Source organism: Ranitomeya imitator, chromosome 5 (assembly GCF_032444005.1).
Source record: "Ranitomeya imitator isolate aRanImi1 chromosome 5, aRanImi1.pri, whole genome shotgun sequence".
Lineage (NCBI taxonomy): Eukaryota > Metazoa > Chordata > Amphibia > Anura > Dendrobatidae > Ranitomeya > Ranitomeya imitator.
The window spans coordinates 319,501,529-319,526,438 of record NC_091286.1 but is presented as its reverse complement, the minus strand read 5'-3'; the positions used below and the strand labels follow the sequence as shown (position 1 = coordinate 319,526,438).

The following is a 24,910-nucleotide window of genomic DNA, read 5'->3' as shown; positions in this document are numbered from 1 at the left end:
TTCTGGGTTGTGTCAACTTCACTGAGACGCCTATGCTTGCCCCGTCGTGGTGCGGTCGGGTTAGCCAACTCCAGGGTGCCTCCAGTTTAGGAGCTTCCTATGTGGGCTGCGTGAACTGGTAGTCAAGGCTGGTTCTGTAGTGCCAGTAGGCCCAGCTCCCCCTGTAGGACTGTTGGGGTTCCGTAACTGCGGCTGCCTCGCGGCCTAGCTGTTCTCTCCTCTCCAGTGGACCTTCGGGTCCACCACCTGGTTCCAGCACCGTCAGCTGGTTCCAGGCCGAGCCTTTGGCTTAGGTGCCTCCTCCTGGGTATCCGAGTTCCGCCAACGCCAGGCGGTCCTTGGTAGTGCTTTTAAGCGCGGGCACCTACAGCTTAGTAACCGGGTTCCAGCACCGTCAGCTGGTCCTCGGTCGTGCCATTGGCTCTTGCACACTGGGGCAACGCATCCGGGTTCCAGCACCGCCAGCTGGTTCTCGGCAGTGTTCTTGTCACAGGTACTCCCTCGTTCCAAGCCTGGTTTAAGCACCGTCAGCTGTTTCCGGGTTGTGTCAAGCTCACTGAGACGCCTATGCTTGCCCCGTCGTGGTGCGGTCGAGTTAGCCAACTCCAGGGTGCCTCCAGTTTAGGAGCTTCCTATGTGGGCTGCGTGAACTGGTAGTCAAGGCTGGTTCTGTAGTGCCAGTAGGCCCAGCTCCCCCTGTAGGACTGTTGGGGTTCGGTAACTGCGGCTGCCTCGCGGCCTAGCTGTTCTCTCCTCTCCTGTGGACCTTCGGGTCCACCACCTGGTTCCAGCACCGTCAGCTGGTTCCGGGCCGAGCCTTTGGCTTAGGTGCCTCCTCCTGGGTATCCGAGTTCCGCCAACGCCAGGCGGTCCTTGGTAGTGCTTTTAAGCGCGGGCACCTACAGCTTAGTAACCGGGTTCCAGCACCGTCAGCTGGTCCTCGGTCGTGCCATTGGCTCTTGCACACTGGGGCAACGCATCTGGGTTCCAGCACCGCCAGCTGGTTCTCGGCAGTGTTCTTGTCACAGGTACTCCCTCGTGCCAAGCCTGGTTTCAGCACCGTCAGCTGTTTCCGGGTTGTGTCAACTTCACTGAGACGCCTATGCTTGCCCCGTCGTGGTGCGGTCGGGTTAGCCAACTCCAGGGTGCCTCCAGTTTAGGAGCTTCCTATGTGGGCTGCATGAATTGGTAGTCAAGGCTGGTTCTGTAGTGCCAGTAGGCCCAGCTCCCCCTGTAGGACTGTTGGGGTTCGGTAACTGCGGCTGCCTCGCGGCCTAGCTGTTCTCTCCTCTCCTGTGGGCCTTCGGGTCCACCACCTGGTTTCAGCACCGTCAGCTGGTTCTAGGCAGTGTCTTTTGCTCTTGTACCTTCTGCTCCCCATCCTGGTTCCAGTAACGTCAGCTGGTTCCGGGCAGAGCCTTTGGCTTAGGTGCCTCCTTCTGGGTATCCAAGTTCCACCAACGTCAGGTGGTCCTTGGTAGTGCTTTCAGGCACGGGTACCTCCTGCTTAGTAACCGGGTTCCAGTAACGTCAGCTGGTCCTCGGTAGTTCCATTGGCTCTTGGACCTTCGGCTACCCATCCGGGTTCCAGTACCGTCAGCTGGTTCTCGGCAGTGTCTTTTGCTCTTGTACCTTCTGCTCCCCATCCTGGTTCCAGTAACGTCAGCTGGTTCCGGGCAGAGCCTTTGGCTTAGGTGCCTCCTTCTGGGTATCCGAGTTCCGCCAACGTCAGGCGGTCCTTGGTAGTGCTTTTTAGCACGGGTACCTCCTGCTTAGTAACCGGGTTCCAGTAACGTCAGCTGGTCCTCGGTAGTTCCATAGGCTCTTGAACCTTCGGGTAGCCATCCGAGTTCCAGTTACATCAGCTGGTTCTTGGCATTTTCTCAGCCTTCTTGTACCTTCTGCTACATTTCCAAGTTTAAGACCCTAAAGTCGACGACCCGGAAGACCACCCTGATGACGACGACCCGGAAGACCACCCCGATGACGACGACGACGACCCGGAAGACCACCCCGATGACGACGGCAGAGACGACGACGGCGGAGACGACGACGGCTGAGACGACGACGGCGGAGATGACGACACTGGAGACGACGACCCTGGAGACGACGACATGGAAGACCGAGAAGCAGAAGAACAAGAGGCTGCAGAACAAAGAGCAGAAGAACATTAAGCATAAGACTTAATATCAGAGCAAAAGATATTATCTAAATTATATGCAGAAGAAGACTAAGCAGTGTATGGGGGTGAGTCCGTTCCTCCTCGTGGTGCCCCTGGATAAAGCCTGATGCTGCAGGCCAAACTGAACGCGGACAAATGTAACTTTTGTGACTGGCAGAACGGAAGGTGTAATCTTCCAACTTTTATAGATAACAACTACGGGAATGCCTGTCACAAATGAGAATATGATGAAGAAGTAGAATAGGAAGAATAATAACAGTGGAATAAAAAGAATATGTAGAATAGGAAGAATAATAATAGTTGAAGAAAATGAATATGAAGAATGTAATAAAAAAAAAAAATAGGTAGAAGATGAAGAAGATGAATAAGGTGAAGAAGTTGATGTCAAAGATGCTGATGATGATGAAGATGAAAGTGTGGGAAAAGGAAAAAAAAGAAGGGGAAGGTCGTGGAATAGTGAAACATCAATATCTGACAAAATAAAAAAAAAATTTACATAGTCAATATCTTTTTCAATCCGAACGTCTTTAAAAAAAAAAAAAATCATGCTATTCTATTTGATTGGACTAATCCTCATTGCCTTTAATGTCTCCGCCACCTCCCCCATACATCCTACATTATTCTTAGTTGTTTTCCTTCATGTAGAATGAACCTACAAGGAAAGAAAGGGTTTATTTTAATTCCGATATTTTGGTCCCATTGACTTGCATTGGGATCGGGTATCGGTATCGGTGATATCCGATATTTTTTGAATATCGGCCGATCCAAACCGATACCGATACTTTCCGATATCGGAAGGTATCGCTCAACACTAGTCAGGAGCGCTCCACGGCTATTTCTAGTGTGTGTGATAGGATTAGGGATTGCGGTCAGCAGAGTTCCCACGTCCCAGAGCTTGTCCTGTTTTATTAGTAACTATCAGGTCATTCCGTGTGCTCTTAACCACCAGGTCCATTATTGTCCTCACCACCAGGTCATAACAATGAAGATATTATATTACAAACCAGACGTTTGCAGCTAGAATAGTCATTTACCACATTAACAATGTATAGTGTGTATTTCTGAATCATTTAATCTTAGCTTCATTGGAAAAAACTGCTTTTCTTTCAAAAATAAGGAAATTTCTAAGTGACCCTAAACTTTTGAACAGTAGTGTATATATATGTTTTGAAGATTATTTGGTTTTAAAACGATGTGTACAGTTGTATTTTACAATGCGATTTTAACATGAGCTTTTACATAGAGAACTGTTGTATGTAAAACCTCATGTTAAAATTGCATTGCATATGGATTGCATACGCATGTCATACGGATGTTGCGCGGAAAAAAATCGCACGGAAATCACATTACACTCGCATGACACTCGTCCGTTTTTTCGGTCCAAAAATCGGACCGGTTTTTTTTCTCGCAAATGGGTATGAGCCCTTAGACTAGTTATTTTAGTTTCAGAATCACCCGTCACCATTGTAATGTACTGTATATTTTCCCTGAAAAATATTTAGATGTGAGAGTCCTCAGTGGTTGTTACCCTTTAATGGCTAACTGAAAAGATCATAACAAATTGCAAGCTTTCGAGACTATGCAGGTCTCTTCATCAGGCAAAGATTGGAGGAATTTGCATTAGTCTTTACCTGATGAAGAGACGTGCGTAGTCTCGAAAGCTTGCAATTTGTTATTATCTTTTCAGTTAGCCATTAAAAGGTATCAACCACTGAGGACTCTCACATCTAAATATTTTTCTATTTACTGGCTAACACGGTACAAAGATATAGATCTTTCACGTATTTTCCTTGAAGCACTCCAGTACTACAATGTAGAACCTACAATGCTGAAATAATTTAGCCGGTCTTGTGTGGTTTGGGCAGTATGAATCAGCTGTTAGGTTCCCTTGAAACACATCAGCCAAACAGTGTTGGAGGGGAGAATTTACATATTTGGGGGGGCTATCACCATGTTAGTTCAGACCTGAAGTTGGCTTTTTACTGGTGGGTTTTTGTACCTGGGTCCTGTAAGTATATTTGTTTTTTTGTATAGTGCTTTGGTTTGACAATTAGAGAGGAAATCATCTATTCTAGATGGGATGAGCATCAGCATCTGTCTGACTTTGCAAGGTCAGCAGCACTATATAGACCAAAAACTATGGTGCTATTAGTGGTGTAATTGGTGATCACAATTTCTAAATATATTCTTAACTTTTGTCATTTCAGGTGGTGTAACTAACACAGCACAATATCAGAACAGACTAATGGTATATGATCCAAAACAGGTATGTAATATAATGCGTATTATCCCCAAGTGAAAAAATATTAATTTTCATGAGTTCTTTGCTTGAGGTATTTTAGTGATTTTCTTTGTGCCCAACACACACATGTATTAAGAAAAAGTGCTTAGCATAAATTATTACACCCCTTTTGTACCGTGAGATGCTGATTAAAGGGAACCTGTCACCTGAATTTGGCGGGACTGGTTTTGGGTCATATGGGCGGAGTTTTTGGGTGTTTGATTCACCCTTTCCTTACCTGCTGGCTGCATGCTGGCCGAAATATTGGATTGAAGTTCATTCTCTGTCCTCCGTAGTACACGCCTGCGCAAAGTAATCTTACCTTGCGCAGGCGTGTACTATGGAAGACAGAGAATGAACTTCAATCCAATATTTCGGCCAGCTTGCAGCCAGCAGGTAAGGAAAGGGTTAATCAAACACCTGAAAACCCCGCCCATATGACCCAAAACCAGTCCCGCCAAATTCAGGTGACAGGTTCCCTTTAAGATCTTACTTTTCAGAGAACAGTTTCCAAATTTTTCATAAGACTGAGTTTCATAGAACATTTTTTTGAACCCATAACATGAAAGTAAGGCTGGAGTCACACTAGCATATGGCATTTGATGCAAGAGCATCGGATGCAATATGGTAATGACCCTCGGCTCCATGCTACTGTGCCCCGATCCTCTTGCACAGAGAGGATCGGAGTACAGCTGCCGAGGCTGCAGAGAAATTAATTTCTCCATCTCCTCCGCTGCTGGCGTCGGCGTATATCGCACCTCAATCTGTGTATTGTGTCACTCGCACCCATAGGCTTATGTGGGTGCGAGTAAGCATAGACTCGGTCAAGTCTTGGTGCCAGTTGCAACATGCTTTTATTGTTCTCACATGCCGATTTGGCATGACAAAATAATTGCAGACGTGAGCTGCCCCATAGAATAACACTGGGCCGAGTGCTTTGCGATGTTTTATCACATAGCACTCATCCATATTGTATGGTAGTGTGACGCTGGCCTAAAAGTAATAATATAACTTTAATTACAAAATCTTCTGTTTTACTCAAATTATTTGATGCAAAATTACACCCCATATCAAAAAGTACATCTAGTATTTTGCACGACCGCCATAACTTTTAAGGACCTCCCCAACTCTTCTAAGCATGGATTGAATAAGTTGGCAACACATTGCAACATCTATCTTTTTCCATACTTCAAGAACGACCTGTATATGCACTCTCTATACAGGATCCAGAGCCTGGATCCTGTATAGAGAATGATGCTCAACTTGTCTCGTCAGAATTCCCCACAAGTGTTCGATTGGATTCAGATCAGGATGTATACTTGGCAATAAAATCACTTTCACCCTGTTTTCCTTTAGAAATGCAACAGTAACCTTAGATGTGTGTTTCAGATCATTGTCATGTTGAAAAAGTGGACATCTACGAAGGACATTTAGTGATGGTAGCATCTTCTCTTTCACTATAGTGCAGTATTTCTGTGAACTCATGACACCATTAATGAAATGTAGCTCCCAACACCAGCAGCATTCATGCAGCCCCACATAATGTCAGTGCCACCGTGTTTCACTTTAGGTACCATCCATTTTTGTTTGTACTCCTCACCTTGGCGGCGCCATACAGTATTGAAGCCATTGGTTTCAAAAACCTTTATCTTGGTCTCATCACTCCAAAGTATAGCGTTCCAGTAGTTTTCATAATTTCCTGCATAGGCCCTGTCACGCTGAAGGCAGGCTTTTTTGTGAATGGAGTTTCTGAGAGGCTTCCTTCGTGTACGGCACCCATGAATGCCATTCCTCTGCAGTGTACACCATATTGTGTCACGGGAAACACGCCAGTTTGGATTTTTACTTCTGTAACTAACTTCAGTGAACTTGCCTGTCAATTTTCTGTAACTCTTCTCATTAGAACATGTTCTTGTTTAGGTTTTAACTTCTGTGGCTGGCCTGGATATCTTTGTAAGATGGTTGCAGTTCCATCTTTGTTAGATTTATGGATCACTTTTGCTACAGAATTCTGACTGATAAGTAAAGCTTTGCTGATCTTTTTGTATTCACCTTTCATGTGTAAAAAAAAATATATTTTCTTACTGAGGTCTTGTGACATTTCTCTGCCATATGGTACCATTGCTGACAGTGTGAAATGGGAAGGATTTTGTTTGTAATGTAACGCCCTTTTATAATTAACTGTATGCAGGACACCTAACTAATGAATAATTAGACTTAGCTGTGGTGAATTCTTGTTAATTAGAATTTTGTAGTCTGAACTTTAATCTTAAGACTTTCATTGGGGTGTACTCATTTTTGTAACATGGTCTTGACTGAATTTGTTAGGAAAATTACTTTTTGGGTATGCAAAAATAACAAATCTTTTTTGCAATCAATGGCTCGCCCCACATGTGTGAGTATTTTGTAGTATTGTATCTCATTGAAAATGTTGATTGTGAGAGGAAAGATTTTCTGATAGATTTGATGGGGTGTAGACATTTATGCTGAGTACTGTATACATATGCAAAAAAAAAAGTAACAGAAGAGAAATTTAAGACAATATTTGGTGTGACCATCCTTTGCCTTCAAATAGCACCGATTCATCTAGGTGCATTTGCACAAAGTCAGTATATTCAGGTGTACGAGTGGTGAGTTATACAAAATACGCTATAATAATCATATGTACTGTAAAACGAAAAACAGTCATTAACTTTAACAGAAACAGCTGTGTAGGAGGTTTAAAACTGGGTGAGGAACAGACAAACTCTGCTAGAAATGTATGATTGTGGAAGCAGTTTCATGTCACAGGTAGCGATGAGCGAAAGAGAGGCTTATAGCAGCCCACTAGCCCTTACTACAAACATTTTTACAGAACCAAAGTTTATGTCCCCATTGACTTCTATGGCGTTCGGCTTCAGGTTCAAGTTCAGGTAGAGTTCTGGTACTCAAACCGAACTTTGGGCTAAAGTTCACTCGAACCCGAACATCCACGGGTCCTCTCAACCCTAGTCACAGGTCACTAGAATACCATATATCGTCTGTGAGTTTACACTTGCTCAAATCCTTCTGTCCCTTGATATAATCCCAGATAGACTTGATGATGTTGATATCAGAACTTTATGGGGGTTATATCATCACTTCCAGGACTATATGTTCTTCTTTCATGTCATTGGTCATATTCCATGGCTAGACAGAGCATTGCAACAGGACAAAAGGTAGATATACTGCATCAGATCTGACAAAAATGGTGTGTTTTTGAAATGCGCTGTTCAATGTTTTTAGAAGAAGCACCAAGAAATGAGCAATATTGAGGACCATAGGCACAGTGGGTAGCTAAGGAAACTTAGAGCAGCTTAAAAAAAGACATCATTCTTACTTCCCTTTAAAATTGGAAGATGTCCAACAGTGCTATCAGCTCAAAACTGGCAGCAACCAGTGGGATTCCGCTACATCCAACCAGAGGTGTACCTAGGTTTTCTGGCACCTGGGGCAAGAATTCAGTTTGGCACTCCCCCGCCCCCCAGCACATATCCACTTTTCCACACTTAGTCACATGCCGACGAGCTGCAAGCATGGCTGAATCCTGACAGTGAGTATATTACACTCTGTGATTTGTATACTTCTGGTCACATTCCGACTAGACATGTCCGCCTCACTCAATTAATTTTCATTGAGTGAGGCCACACATGTCGACTTGGCACGTGACCGCATTTATGCAAATCGCCAGCACGAGAGAATCCTGACAGCATGCAGTGTGCACTGTGAGAAGTCAGAAGCCTGCAGTCACATAGAATGACTGCTGACTCGTCACAGACTTGGACAACCCCTTTAATGCTCCTAACATAAGTAAAAATATGAGAATTAGTCAGTATCACAAATAACATTTACATCCAGGTACCTGATAGATGATGTTGTTCTCTTTCTTTTCTTCTTCATCTTGTCCAGACTCCATGATGACTTTTCACATCCAGCGCTCGTCTCTGCAGACTTCTATCTTCTCCGGTCTTGTGTAGCACATGCCCACACAATATCCTTAAATATAGCAGTGTAATTATAATGTTCCTGAATAAAAATATCTGCCTAAGCTGAGCTTCTGAATAAATAATTGCCCCTCACTATATTCTCTGCACAAAATATGCCGTCCACACTGCCCTCTCCTTTCCATACTGGGCTCCTCTTCACAATGTTCTCTTATACTGTGTCCCCCCTTTACTGCCCAGTCTCTATACTATGCCTCCTCACCACACTCTCCCTTCTTGGCTTACTATCCCTTCCTGGCTGTGACCTTAAACTGTTCCCCCACGCTCCCCCCCCCCCCACACACTACTCAGTCTTTATTCTGTGCCCACTGACACTTTTCTCCCCACCATACGGTCTCCTCGCACTATTCTCTCAAAATATCCTCACACATTTACCCTCTCACACTCCATACTGCCTCCTCACACATCCCTCAGATTCCCCATGTGTCCACACCCATCCCTTCACCCTCTCTCCCCATACTATGTCAATGTATATTTTCTCCTCGCTCCTCATACATGCCCCCCATCTGCCTCCTTGCTCCTCATATTGGGTCTTCAAATTTCTCCTGCTCCCCACATTGTGCCTGTCCCTCCCTTGCTCCCCAAACATGTGTCCTCAAATCACCCCCCATTATACTAAATCTCCCCACAAACACACAGTAATCTCCCCTACCACACAGAAAATCTACCTCAGCCCCGTTACTTTAAAGCTCCCACGCACAGTAAATACTCCCAAACACAATAACTACCCCACACACAGTAAATATCCCCCTACACAGTAAATACCCCACCACACAGTAAATACCCCCACACATAGTAAATCTGCCTCAACCTCGTTACACTAACACTTCCATATCAAAATACGAAAATGGTTGTACTGAATTGTGTTAAAGCATACCAATGTGAAATACATGACGTGTGAATAGCAAAATGGCTTTTGAAATTTGGGAAAAATACACATGAGATGTTTAGCACAAAATAGTGTGAGCCCATGAACTATCATCAAGGCAATCTCATGAATCCAATGGGTCCCTGACCTAACTGCCCAGTGTGAACACTTACCTATGGCTAATATCTGAATGTATGGGTGAATATAAACTTGGTAAAGCCACATTTATGGGTTGGTCGGAACCTGATGTGATTAGATGTAGTTAAAATCACCACATGGTGAAGGGTGGAGTGCTCAGTCAGAAAGCTTAGCATATAAATTATATTATATTATAAATGTATTTTGCATTGACATGCTTTAACACAATTGAGTGCAACCATTTTCGTATTTTGATATATAAGTTGCTTTTTTTGGTATGCACCGGTTCAAACTAATTCTTTCTGACATTAAAACTTCCACATACAGTAAATCTCCCCCACACAGTAAATACACCCACACACAGTAAATCTCCCCACCACACAGTAAATACCCCTACACATGGTAAATCTCCCTCAGCCCCGTTACATGAAAACTTCCACACACAGTAAATCCCCCCCACACAGTAAATCCCCCTACACAGTAAATTTCCGCCAACACAGTAAGTACCCCCATAACCAGTAAATACTCCCACACAGTAAATTTCCCCCAGCCCCATTACCCTAAATCTCCCCCACACACTAAAAGACGCGTGTACAATTGATCACTGGGAGCCGACACGCTGCAGCCTGCTCAGAGAATTGATGACTCCCAGTCCGGGGGGCGGCACAATGCAGCCGCCAGGGAAAACACTTCAGACTGCCGCATTAGGTGGCCATCCTGCACCCCCCTGCCGGCTGCACCTGGAACATATGCCCTGGCTGTTGCTCCCTAGATACGCCTCTACACCCAACTCCAATAGTAGGTTATGAGTGTTCTTCCTGGAATAATTGCAGCAAAGCAATTTTAGATCAAAACAATGCCAAGTCACCCAACTATACACAGAAAAAATAGCATTGAGGGTGCATTAAAATAGGAAAAGGTGCTCTGATCTAATCAGTAAAAATGTGAAATATTTGGCTGTTTTAGAAGGCAGTTTGTTTGATCAAGGGTTGGGGAGTGATACAATAATGAGTATCTGTAGGCAACAGTGAGGCATGGCGGAGGTTCCTCTGCCAGTTTGGGTTTGCGTTTCAGCAAATGGAGTCAGGATAAATGCTTTCTTCAGTATTGCAAAATAATCCTGAGAATTACATGCTGAAACTTTTCCACATCCAGTACCATCAATAAGACGTCAGGTTGATTTCAAATTAATTCTGCAGCAAAACAATGACTCCAAACATACCACCTACAGTATATCATTAAGGATTATCTTTAGCGTAAAGAAGAACGAGGAGTTCTGGAAGTGATAATATGGTGACTACAGATCCCTGATCTTAATATCATTGTGTCTGTCTGGGATTATATGAAAAGACAGGATTTCCGCAAGCCTGCATTCACTAAAGATTTGTGGTTAGTGCTCCAGGGTGTTAAGAACAACCTCCTTGCTGAGTTTCCTTACAAATTGTGTACAAGTGTACATAGAAAATTGATACTATTTTGAAGTCAAAATTGATTTTAATTTGATTTTATAAATTGATAAAAATATACTATTATCACTTCTATTTTTAAAAGCATTCTGACTTTGCAGCATTTTTTCCACACATGCCTAATACTTTTGAGCAAACTTCAAGAACAGCAAACAAATCAGCACAAAATCACATAATCTAAAGAAACAGATTCAACAGTACAATATAAAAGACAACATAAAATACATGTAACACAGAAATAAACATGCATCTTCAGCATGTGTTTTCCCTGGCAATTACTAAGAACATACAGTAACTCCCATGTGTGAACTGAAGTTAGGAGTTTTTAGTTGTGAATTCTATATTATTTCCTGCTTTACCCTGGTTTTTAATGCGTTAATTATATATTTTCTTTGGTGTCAGTAATATAAAGGCATGTTCGCTGCTCTAAATTCATGAGCTCAAAGGGAACATCACAGCTATGTCCGTTTCCTCTGCTAATTGTGTGGCACGCTATTGCGAGCACACATACAGTTAATAATTGAAACTTTTTTAAATCAGGAAGGCTTCATGTTTGCGCACACAGCCTCAGTTTTTCTACATTCTGCTGGCATATTGTTTACGGTGGGCTCTGGCAAACCACATCTGCTTGTACCCGCTCTGAATCTCAATTACTCTATCACTAAGCACTGGGGCACGGCTTTAAGCAAGGCCTTTGTGGAGAGTCAATAATGACTGCCATCTGCCACCGAGCACAGAGCTACCTGCTAGCAGACAGGCTGCGGTGACCTCTGCTCCCCGATCACTGATTAGTATTCAAACTCTGCCGTTTTAGCTGTGACCTTGCTCAAACCCCTGTGCCTTGCTGCTTGTGTAGTGCTTCACCTGGCAGGCATTGCAGTAGAGAAAAAGGATGCCGTAATCCGGAGACAGAAGAATACTTTGCAAATCAGATGACAGTGTTATCTTTCTGCCTTGGGAGTTTCTTGCTAACGATGTAAAATATAAAGGTACTTTCCAGTTATATGTTGGAACCTATGTATTCTGGCCTTCATTTAAGTGGAATGAGGACGATTCGTCAAAATGCTTTCGGAAAAATTCTGGCAAAAAACTGTTTGAAATTTTGTAACTTTTTTTTACGAGTAGTAGTGGCGCGAAAAATGTTGCAACTTTTAGCACTTTTACATCAGTTCCAGCCAGCTCTGGCAATGTCTTCAAAAGTGGGAAGAGCAAACCCAATGGAGGATGTGGCTGAGAGCGGTCAACACATTCATCATAATTTACGCCACAAATGTGGTATCATTTACTACAGATATGTATGTACTCCAGACCCTAAGCGGCGTATATTTCTCGGAGTGGCGCATAGGATCTGAAAGATGTTCCAAATGAAATAAGAGGCATAAGAACCTCCTAATGAATTAAGGACATGATACTCCAGTGCCTTCTTCATGCCAAACCATGCCGAAGTACTTGGAACAAACGGCAATTACAGAAATGGAACTTTTCTGTGAGATTGTAACATGTATTGCATGCAATGTTTCACTGTGCAAATAAAACTGATGAGAGCAAATAAATGATTACTTGCATAGCATAGATTTTCAGTCTTCACCAACCCACCATGTAAGGGATGAGACCATGTAAGGGATGAGACCATGCAAGGGATGAGACTATGCATTCATGGTGATTTGGCATCAAGCAATATTTGGTAACTTTGGAGAGGGACATCTGGGAGATAGCACACTGCACACAGTTTGGCTTGTGCATTTCCAGTTTCTATACTGCCCACACTATAGGTCTTTTCACATGGAATGACCTGCGCTACGATACGACCGCCATGCCTGATTACACATGCAGACCAAAGTAAACGATGCCTACTTCGCGAGCAGTACTATGTCGCTGACATAGGCTGCCATGGTTTTCGGCAGGCAAGTCCTGTTTACAATGTTCATTTATGCTTCAAAAAACATAATTTCACCTGATGAACTAGTGCTTTTTTCAATCATTGGGTGATTAGTAGACTGTTTGCAAGACAAGATAATCTTATGAAGCAAGTGTTTTCAACAATGCTTGCTCACAATTATCCTGCAGTATTAATGCCCATTATGACATTCCAGTTGCAAATGGTGCATATGATCCCAGTCATCACCCCTCCCCCATCATTTTTTTTTTTATTTCACCTCTCCGTTGTGGAGATATTAGCAGTCAAATATTTGGCACCCAATGAGTTATGTTAAGATCACGTTCACACGTTCAGTATTTGACCTCAGTATCTGTAAGCCAAAACAGTGGGAGGAAAAGTATAATAGAAACACGACATCACTTCTGTATTTATCACCCACTCCTGGTTTTGGCTTACAAATACTGATGTAAAATACTGACCAAATACTGAACGTGAGAACGTGGCCTTAGTCCAAGTCTGTGTTATCAGTAGCAACTTATAGAGAGAAGTAGTACAGGGCCCCAGTGAAAACTATCTAATAACACCCACTTGGACTTAACTGAACTTAACTCATTAAGTGCCAATTAGTTTGATTGCTAATATTTTTGCAACGGAAAGGTGACATTAAAAAACAAAACTGTTATACTGCCCTCTGCAAATATTGGTGCATAAACATGGAAGTTTGGTCTTGCCAAAAATCAATTGTGGAATTGCACATTTTTCACTTTTTCATCCCATTTAGTTTTTTCCTCATTATTTAGTACATTGTATGGTAAAATGAATAGTGTAATTCAAAACTACAACCCATCCCGCAAAAAACAAACCTTCATACAGCTATGTCTTTGGAAAAATAAAAGTTAGGCCAGACTCACACGTCATTTTTTCACGTGTGTTTTTTGTGTTTTTCATGGATAGAACTCATACCTGTGATAGGCTACGGGGCTGTTCATGTCAATGATTTTTTTGTACACAGAGTGAGTGGTCCTTGTGAAATCGAGGCGAAATGTCCGATAATGATCCGAGTGTCGGATCAAACTAGCCAATTAAAGTTTATTAGACACTGAAAAAAAATCGGACGGCAAAATGTTTTTAAACTTATTTATTTTTGGCTCATCAGTTAAAAAACCTGAGGAAATGCTAATGAAAATCACTGATGAAACTCCTCGTACGAGTAAAACCTTGTCGTCTGAATGATGCCTCAGGCTTCTCGGAGAAGATGAAAAACAAAAGCTCCAATTAGCATCAAAATCCACAAGGAAATAATTGACATGCTGTTAATGTCTAAATGTTCGCAGCAGGTCAATTTACGTGTAGTAGAGATTTTAAAAATGTCATTTATTTATCTCGTGCTGCATTAATCTGTGGATTTTCTACATGGAAATCTGTTCAGTGTGCATTCACCTGAAAGGTGTATTTCTAGCTTTTAAAGTGAAGGCAATGCAGTGCTGGTATAACACGTCATCATCATTTTCTAATTTGTTTCCTGCACAGCAACACTCCAAGACAACCAAGTGCGCAGGGAACTACAGCTGGTAGCCAGGGCTGTGGAGTCGGTAAGCCAAACGACCGACTCTGACTTCTCAATTTCCCTGACCCCACAGCACTGGTCACTACTGAGCATCGACAAAGTGCAGCACAGATTCATCCCAACAGCACTGGTCACTACTGAGCGTGTACATAAAGTGCAGCACAGATTCATCTCCATAGCACTGGTCACTACTGAGCATGAACATAAAGTGCAGCACAGATTCATCTCCATAGCACTGGTCACTACTGAGCATGGACATAAAGTGCAGCACAGATTCATCTCCACAGCACTGGTCACTACTGAGCATGAACATAAAGTGCAGCACAGATTCATCTCCATAGCACTGGTCACTACTGAGCATGAACATAAAGTGCAGCACAGATTCATCTCCATAGCACTGGTCACTACTGAGCATGAACATAAAGTGCAGCAATGATTCATCCCAACAGCACTGGTCACTACTGAGCATGGACATAAAGTGCAGCACAGATTTATCTCCACAGCACTGGTCACTACTGAGCATGGACAAAGTGCAGCACAGATTCATCTCCACAGCACTGGTCACTACTGAGCATGGACATAAAGTGCAGCACAGATTCATCTTCATAGCACTGGTCACTACTGAGCATGGACAAAGTGCAGCACAGATTCATCTCCACAGCACTGGTCACTACTGACCATGGACATAAAGTGCAGCAATGATTCATCCCAACAGCACTGGCCACTACTGAGCGTGCACATGAAATGCAGCAGATTCATCTCCACAGCCCGGACTCACTACTGAGCATAAACAAAGTGCAGCACAGATTCATCTCCACAGCACTGGTCACTACTGAGTGTGTACATAAAGTGCAGCACAGATTCATCTCCACAGCACTGGTCACTACTGTGCATGGACAGAGTGCAGCACAGATTCATCTCACCTCTGACCCCACAGCACTGGTCACTACTGAGCATGGACAAAGTGCAGCACAGATTCATCTCCACAGCACTGGTCACTACTGAGCATGGACAAAGTGCAGCAGATTCATCTCCACAGCACTGGTCACTACTGAGCATGGACAAAGTGCAGCAGATTCATCTCCACAGCACTGGTCACTACTGAGCATGGACAAAGTGCAGCACAGATTCATCTCCACAGATCTGGTCACTACTGAGCATGGACAAAGTGCAGCAGATTCATCTCCACAGCACTGGTCACTACTGAGCATGGACAAAGTGCAGCACAGATTCATCTCCACAGCACTGGTCACTACTGACCATGGACATAAAGTGCAGCAATGATTCATCCCAACAGCACTGGCCACTACTGAGCATGGACATGAAATGCAGCAGATTCATCTCCACAGCCCGGACTCACTACTGAGCATAAACAAAGTGCAGCACAGATTCATCTCCACAGCACTGGTCACTACTGAGTGTGTACATAAAGTGCAGCACAGATTCATCTCCACAGCACTGGTCACTACTGAGCGTGTACATAAAGTGCAGCACAGATTCATCTCCACAGCACTGGTCACTACTGAGCGTGTACATAAAGTGCAGCACAGATTCATCTCACTTAAAAGCCAAGATCCTTAGACCAGGAACAGAACAGACATTTATAGGACATTTCATAACTTTCCAAAATTCTTCTGAAAATATCTGCAGCACATCCTACATTGTACTATTGTACCCAATTTACTACATATTTTAGGAGTCGGTCCATTTTACACTAACTCCAACTCCAGAGCCCTGCTGGTAACATTCACTTGAATGAGGTGTCCGGAGCTCACAATACAGCGAAAATAGTGAGGGGCTCAATAGTCACCATTAAATTTTCAGGATTGTTGGGGTCCCACTGGTCATAGAATACAATTGGTAAAGAAATGTCAGGGGTGAATATTGTCATTTATGTTCAATACAATTTCTGATGACAGGCAAAAGTATACAATATGTGCATGCAGCTCCATCGTGCTGAATTGTCTTTTGCTACAATTTTCCAAAATCATTTTTGAAAATTGCATAAAAAATGATGCACTTTTTCTGTGTTTCTCTGGCATTAAAAAACATGCAGCGTGATAGCATTGCAAGCACGTATTTTTGGCAAGTTTTTAGGAAATCTACTGGATGGAAAAGTTAAAGTAAAGGAATTGAGTAAATCTTCTTACTGTGAATATATCTGTAGCCGCTGCTGGATGCCAAAGCAATTGCTAATTTGTATTTTCCAGAATAAGTGGATTAGTCGCAGTCCGATGCTGCAGAGAAGAGTTTACCACGCCATGGCAGCCGTCCAGAGGAAGCTTTATGTCCTGGGTGGAAACGATTTAGATTACAACAATGATAGGATTTTGGTGCGACACATAGACTCTTACAACATTGATACGGATCAATGGACGCGCTGCAACTTTAATTTACTCACAGGTGGGTATTTGCCAATGATATTCTGATTTATATTTTGTTGTGATATATAGTTTGTTAATTGTCTACAGTCTTCTGCTATTCCAGTGCAGAACTGACTGCCATTTGTGGCCTTAGCTTCGTAGAATCAAGACATGATTTTTAACCAAAAAATAATAGATAAAGAGAGCGTTTAAATGGAATCTGTCACCTAATCTGAGAGCAGTTCAATGTACAGAGACCTTGATTCCAACGATATAACACTTACTGATCTGCGTTTTAATAAAAATCACTGTTTAATTAGCGGGAGATTATCACTAGAGGACTAGCAAATTTTCTACCTTGTAGTCTACTGATTGGCAGCTTTCTGCCTATGCACAGTGTACACAGAAAATGCCGGCATTCAGAAAACTAGTAGATTTGCATCACATAAAACAGTGATTTGATCAAAACTGCAGTAGGCAGCACAGTAATACATCACTGGAATCAAGGTCTCTGTCTCTGCATCCTTATTGCTTTCTGATGATGTAGCAAATCTTGTATACAGATTCCATTTAAACTTTTCCCAATATTTCTGTAGGCAATATGTGCTATGATCTAGTCCTCATTTTGAGAGACAAGGGGGCTGAACTACCTATGGGTAACCTGTTTTATAACAGAAAACCTTAAGAAGAGAAAGAAATTGACCACTGCAATGCAGGTACAGTGGGGCAAAAAAGTATTTAGTCAGTCAGCAATAGTGCAAGTTCCACCACTTAAAAAGATGAGAGGCGTCTGTAATTTACATCATAGGTAGACCTCAACTATGGGAGACAAACTGAGAAAAAAAAAAATCCAGAAAATCACATTGTCTGTTTTTTTTAACATTTTATTTGCATATTATGGTGGAAAATAAGTATTTGATCAGAAACAAACAATCAAGATTTCTGGCTCTCACAGACGTGTAACTTCTTCTTTAATAGTCTCCTCTTTCCTCCACTCATTACCTGTAGTAATGGCACCTGTTTAAACTTGTTATCAGTATAAAAAGACACCTGTGCACACCCTCAAACAGTCTGACTCCAAACTCCACTATGATGAAAACCAAAGAGCTGTCAAAGGACACCAGAAACAAAATTGTAGCCCTGCACCAGGCTGGGAAGACTGAATCTGCAATAGCCAAACAGCTTGGAGTGAAGAAATCAACAGTCGGAGCAATAATTAGAAAATGGAAGACATACAAGACCACTGATAATCTCCCTCGATCTGGGGCTCCACGTAAAATCCCACCCCGTGGGGTCAGAATGATCACAAGAACGGTGAGCAAAAATCCCAGAACCACGCGGGGGGCCTAGTGAATGAACTGCAGAGAGCTGGGACCAAAGTAACAAGGCCTACCATAAGTAACACACTACGCCACCATGGACTCAGATCCTGCAGTGCCAGACGTGTCCCACTGCTTAAGCCAGTACATCTCCGGGCCCGTCTGAAGTTTGCTAGAGAGCATTTGGATGATCCAGAGGAGTTTTGGGAGAATGTCCTATGGTCTGATGAAACCAAACTGGAACTGTTTGGTAGAAACACAACTTGTCGTGTTTGGAGGAAAAAGAATACTGAGTTGCATCCATCAAACACCATACCTACTGTAAAGCATGGTGGTGGAAACATCATGCTTTGGGGCTGTTTCTCTGCAAAGGGGCCAGGACGACTGATCCGGGTACATGAAAGAATGAATGGGGCCATGTATCGTGAGATTTTGAGTGCAAACCTCCTTCCATCAGCAAGGGCATTGAAGATGAAACGTGGCTGGGTCTTTCAACATGACAATGATCCAAAGCACACCGCCAGGGCAACGAAGGAGTGGCTTCGTAAGAAGCATTTCAAGGTCCTGGAGTGGCCTAGCCAGTCTCCAGATCTCAACCCTATAGAAAACCTTTGGAGGGAGTTGAAAGTCCGTGTTGCCAAGCGAAAAGCCAAAAACATCACTGCTCTAGAGGAGATCTGCATGGAGGAATGGGCCAACATACCAACAACAGTGTGTGGCAACCTTGTGAAGACTTACAGAAAACGTTTGACCTGTCATTGCCAACAAAGGATATATTACAAAGTATTGAGATGAAATTTTGTTTCTGACCAAATACTTATTTTCCACCATAATATGCAAATAAAATGTTAAAAAAAACAGACAATGTGATTTTCTGGATTTTTTTTTCTCAGTTTGTCTCCCATAGTTGAGGTCTACCTATGATGTAAATTACAGACGCCACTCATCTTTTTAAGTGGTGGAACTTGCAGTATTGCTGACTGACTAAATACTTTTTTGCCCCACTGTAGGTGCAAGCTCCACTAGATGGCTATAGAGTGGAAGGAGGGCTGCACCTAGACAAAGCAGACCTGTGTTGCAGCAGCGAGGCTACCACTAGGTGGCAGCAGGAAATTCAAACAAGCCAGGTAGATATAGTCAGTAGCGCAGTACCAAAGGAATAGACAAAACAGAGTCAGAGACAAGCCAAAAGGTCAGGAACAGTCAGGAGCAGATAAGCCAAAGACAGAAGGCAGAAGCAGGTCAGGATACAAGCCAAGTCAAAACTTGGGAGTAAACACGTAAAAGGGGAACACTGAGGCAAGACAAGAAATGGGGAAAACATAGACATGAGTTCAGGCAGATAACGCAGCAGGACAAGTCATAATACACCAGAGTCAGCTACATGTTGTGAATTCCGCTCTTGGGCTCCCTCCGGTGGTTGTAAGTGGCACTTTTGTGAGTTCTGCTCTTGGGCTCCCTCCGGTGGTTTTGAGTGGAATGGCTGCTCCTTGGATTTAGCAGTCTGCAGCTGCTTCCACTAATTGTCTCTCTGCTCGGCTATTTATGCCTGGCTCTTTCTTAAGCCAGTGCCACTTGTCAATAGTTCCTGGTTGGATTCACATCTCTCTTGGATTTCCCTGATATCCTGGCCGGTTCAGCAAGGATAGGTCCTTTCTTTGCTCTTTTCTGTCCACATGTTGTGGACTTATTTGTTCTGTGCTTTGTCCAGCTTGTCAGTATGGATTAATTCAGTTAAGCTGGAAGCTCTGGGAAGCAGATTTACCCTCCACACCTTTAGTCAGGTGTGGAGATTTTTGTAAACTCTGTGTGGATTTTTGTAGTTTTTAATACTGACCGCACAGTATTCCGTCCTGTCCTATCTATCTAGCTAGACTGGCCTCCTGTGCTACATCCTCTTTTCATTCTACGTTTGTCTTTTCCCTCTCCACTCAGTCATTACTTGTGGGGGGCTATCCTTTGGGGATTTTCTGAGGCAAGATAGTTTTCCTGTTTCTATCTTTAGGGGTAGTTAGTTCTCAGGCTGTGACGAGGTGCCTAGGGAGTGACAGGAGCATCCCACGGCTACTTCTAGTGTTGTGTCGATCTTAGGGACTGCGGTCAGTATAGGTACCACCTCCTTCAGAGCTCGTCCCATGTTGCTCCTAAACCACCAGATCATAACAGTACAAGTGGCCAAAAATGAATTAAATGCATCTCAAAAGAAGGAAAAAAAAAATTCTGAGCCATTTTTTTTTCTGTGCTCTGTTTTGTCTTTTTTTTCCTCTTGATCTCTGGGTGGTTTAGGATTTATGCTCTGGCATGGATGTTCAGGGTTTGTTTTCTCATGTGGATCAACTTGCTGCAAGAGTACAGAGTATCCAAGATTATGTTGTCCAGACTCCGGCTTTGGAGCCTAAAATTCCTACTCCTGATTTGTTTTTTGGGGACAGATCCAAGTTTTTGAACTTTAAAAATAACTGCAAATTGTTTTTTGCTTTGAAACCCCGTTCTTCTAGTGATCCCATTCAGCAAGTTAAAATCATCATATCCTTGCTGCGTGGTGACCCTCAGGACTGGGCATTCTCCCTTGAATCGGGATCCGGCATTGCTGAATGTAGACGCATTTTTTCAAGCACTCGGATTATTGTATGACGAACCTAATTCTGTGGATCATGCAGAAAAAACCCTGTTGGCCCTGTGTCAAGGTCAGGAAGCGGCAGAATTATACTGCCAGAAATTTAGGAAATGGTCTGTGCTCACTAAATGGAATGAGGATGCTCTGGCTGCTATTTTCAGAAAAGGACTTTCTGAAGCCCTTAAAGATGTTATGGTGGGCTTCCCTACGCCTGCTGGTTTGAGCGAATCTATGTCTCTAGCCATTCAGATTGATCGGCGTCTGCGCGAGCGCAAAGCTGTGCACCATATGGCAGTGTCCTCAGAGCAGAGTCCTGAGCCTATGCAATGTGATAGGATTTTGACTAGAACAGAACGGCAGGAATTCAGACGTCAGAATAGGCTGTGTTTTTACTGTGGTGATTCTGCTCATGTTATTTCTGATTGCCCTAAGCGTACTAAGAGGGTCGCTAGGTCTGTTACCATCAGTACTGTACAGCCTAAATTTCTTTTATCTGTGACCCTGATTTGCTCATTGTTGTCCTTTTCTGTCATGGCATTTGTGGATTCAGGCGCTGCCCTGAACTTAATGGACTAAGAATTCGCCAGGCGCTGTGGTTTTTCCTTGCAGCCTTTGCAGAGCCCTATTCCTTTGAGGGGCATTGATGCTACACCATTGGCCAAGGATAAACCTCAGTACTGGACACAGATGACCATGTACATGGCTCTAGCACATCAGGAAGATTGCCGTTTTCTGGTGTTGCATAACCTGCATGATGTTGTTGTACTGGGTTTTCCATGGTTACAGGAACATAATCCGGTGCTGGACTGGAAAACTATGTCTGTGACTAGTTGGGGTTGTCAAGGGGTACATAGTGACATTCCTTTGATGTCAATTTCCTCTTCCCCCCTCTTCTGAGGTCCCTGAGTTTTTGTCGGATTTCCAGGATGTATTTGATGAGCCCAAGTCCAGTTCCCTTCCTCCACATAGGGACTGTGATTGTGCTATTAACTTGATTCCAGGTTGTAAGTTCCCTAAGGGCCGACTTTTCAATCTGTCTGTGCCAGAGCATGCCGCCATGCGGAGTTATGTTAAGGAATCTTTGGAGAAGGGGCATATTCGGCCGTCTTCGTCACCATTGGGAGCGGGTTTCTTTTTGTTGCTAAGAAGGATGGCTCCTTGAGACCCTGTATTGATTATCGTCTTCTTAATAAGATCACGGTCAAATTCCAATACCCCTTGCCTTTGCTTTCTGATTTGTTTGCTCAGATTAAGGGGGCTAGTTGGTTTACTAAGATTGACCTTCGAGGGGCATATAATCTTATTCATATTAAACAGGGTGACGAATGGAAAACTGCATTTAATACGCCCGAAGGCCATTTTGAATACCTCGTGATGCCATTCGGGCTCTCTAATGCTCCATCTGTGTTCCAATCTTTCATGCATGATATTTTCCGCAATTATCTTGATAAATTCATGGTTGTATATTTGGATGATATTTTGATTTTTTCCGATGATTGGGAGTCTCATGTGAAGCAGGTCAGGATGGTATTCCAGATCCTTCGTGATAATGCTTTATTTGTGAAGGGGTCTAAGTGCCTATTCGGAGTTCAGAAGGTCTCTTTTTTGGGTTTTATTTTTTCTCCCTCGTCTATGGAAATGGATCCTGTTAAGGTCCAAGCTATTCATGACTGGATTCAACCCACATCTGTGAAGAGCCTTCAAAATTTTTTGGGCTTTGCTAATTTCTATCGCTGTTTCATTGCCAACTTTTCCAGTGTGGTTAAGCCCCTTACTGATTTGACGAAGAAAGGCGCTGATGTGACGAATTGGTCCTCTGCGGCTGTTGAGGCCTTTCGGGAGCTTAAACGCCGATTTACTTCTGCCCCTGTGTTGCGTCAGCCGGATGTTTCTCTTCCTTTTCAGGTTGAGGTTGACGCTTCTGAGATTGGGGCAGGGGCCGTTTTGTCTCAGAGGGATTCTGATGGTTCTTTGATAAAACCGTGTGCTTTTTTTTCCAGAAAGTTCGCCTGCGGAACGCAATTATGATGTCGGCAATCGGGAGTTGTTGGCTATGAAGTGGGCGTTTGAGGAGTGGCGACATTGGCTTGAGGGAGCTAAGCACCGTGTTGTGGTCTTGACTGATCATAAGAATCTGATTTACCTCAAGTCGGCCAAACGGCTGAATCCTAGACAGGCTCGATGGTCCCTGTTTTTCTCCCATTTTGATTTTGTGGTCTCGTATCTTCCGGGATCTAAGAATGTTAAGGCTGATGCCCTCTCTAGGAGTTTTTTGCCTGATTCTCCTGGAGTCCTTGAGCCGGTTGGCATTCTTAAGGAAGGGGTAATTCTTTCTGCCATCTCCCCTGATTTGCGGCGGGTGCTTCAGGAATTTCAGGCTGATAAGCCTGACCGCTGTCCAGTGGGGAAGCTGTTTGTTCCTGATAGATGGACAAGTAAGGTAATTTCTGAGGTTCATTGTTCAGTGTTGGCTGGTCATCCTGGGATTTTTGGTACCAGAGATTTGGTTGCTAGGTCCTTTTGGTGGCCTTCCTTGTCGCACGATGTGCGTGCGTTTGTGCAGTCCTGTGGGACTTGCGCCCGGGCCAAGCCTTGCTGTTCCCACGCTAGTGGGTTGCTTTTGCCTTTGCCGCTCCCTGAGAGGCCCTGGACGCATATTTCCATGGATTTTATTTCGGATCTTCCTGTTTCTCAGAAGATGTCTGTTATCTGGGTTGTTTGTGACCGGTTCTCTAAAATGGTCCATCTGGTACCTTTGCCTAAGTTGCCTTCCTCCTCAGATTTGGTTCCATTGTTTTTTCAGCATGTGGTTCGTTTGCATGGCATTCCAGAGAATATTGTGTCTGACAGAGGTTCTCAGTTTGTCTCTAGGTTTTGGCGGGCCTTTTGTGCTAGGATGGGCTTTGATTTGTCTTTTTCTTCGGCATTTAATCCTCAGACTAATGGCCAAACTGAGCGAACTAATCAGACCTTGGAAACCTATTTGAGATGCTTTGTGTCTGCTGATCAGGATGATTGGGTGGCTTTCTTGCCGTTGGCCGAGTTTGCCCTTAATGATAGAAGTCTCCCTAAGCGAAGTCTCCCTAAGCTAGAAGATCGTTGGGTGCAGCCGGGACCAGCTGCTTCGAAAGCATCACCAAACCAGGGATTCAAGCTTCAGGAGGCTAATTTGCATATTCCAGGTGCCTTCTGGGAGAAGCGAAGTCTCCCTAAGCTAGAAGATCGTTGGGTACAGCCGGGACCAGCTGCTTCGAAAGCATCACCAAACCAGGGATTCAAGCTTCAGGAGGCTAATTTGCATATTCCAGGTGCCTTCTGGGAGAAGCGAAGTCTCCCTAAGCTAGAAGATCGTTGGGTACAGCCGGGACCAGCTGCTTCGAAAGCATCACCAAACCAGGGATTCAAGCTTCAGGAGGCTAATTTGCATATTCCAGGTGCCTTCTGGGAGAAGCGAAGTCTCCCTAAGCTAGAAGATCGTTGGGTACAGCCGGGACCAGCTGCTTCGAAAGCATCACCAAACCAGGGATTCAAGCTTCAGGAGGCTAATTTGCATATTCCAGGTGCCTTCTGGGAGAAGCGACGTCTCCCTAAGCTAGAAGATCGTTGGGTGGGGTTGGGTTGGGAATTTTTGCCTGTAGGACATTATTGCAAGAGAGCTTGGCTGAGTAGATTACACAAGAAGGAAAACACACAGCAAGTCAGCAGGATCTAGGAGCAACATGGCAGATGTGACAACCTACATGGTGAGCTGCAGCATGTGCTACATGTTCACAGATCGACCAGAAGAAGAATCCAATTTCACCTGTCAGAAGTGTAGACTAGTGGCCCTTTTAGAAGAAAAGGTGCGGGGTCTGGAAGAAAGAATAGCAACTTTGAAACTCATCAAAGAGAATGAAGACTTTCTAGACAGAACAGAAGCATCTCTACTGGTCACAGAAGGTGCAAAAAGTGTCAGAGAACCTCCAAAAGCAGATGAGTGGAAGCATGTGACCAAAAGAAGCAAGAAGACCATGGAGAAATCACCAACCACACAACTGAAGAACCGATATCAAATCTTTGTAGAGGATGAAGATGGCACACCTAAGAATGAAGCAATACCAGCAAGCAAAAAAGAAAAGGGCACACAGCAACAAGTGACAGCAAAAAGTACAGCCAAGAAGCAACGAAGAGTGGTGGTGGTGGGAGACTCACTACTGAAAGGCACCGAA

The 24,910-nt window shown here is 43.7% G+C and overlaps 1 protein-coding gene across 6 annotated transcripts in view; it reads left to right on the top strand.

The window, feature by feature from the left end:
* KLHL32 (kelch like family member 32) overlaps positions 1-24,910 on the top strand; it is a 508,172-nt gene that overhangs the window by 456,277 nt on the left and 26,985 nt on the right. For all 6 annotated transcript variants that reach the window (XM_069726338.1, XM_069726337.1, XM_069726339.1 and 3 more), the window contains 2 exons: positions 4,390-4,448; positions 16,614-16,806. In XM_069726338.1, the coding sequence (XP_069582439.1) occupies positions 4,390-4,448; positions 16,614-16,806 (252 nt within the window). The remainder of the gene's footprint in view (positions 1-4,389; positions 4,449-16,613; positions 16,807-24,910) is intronic.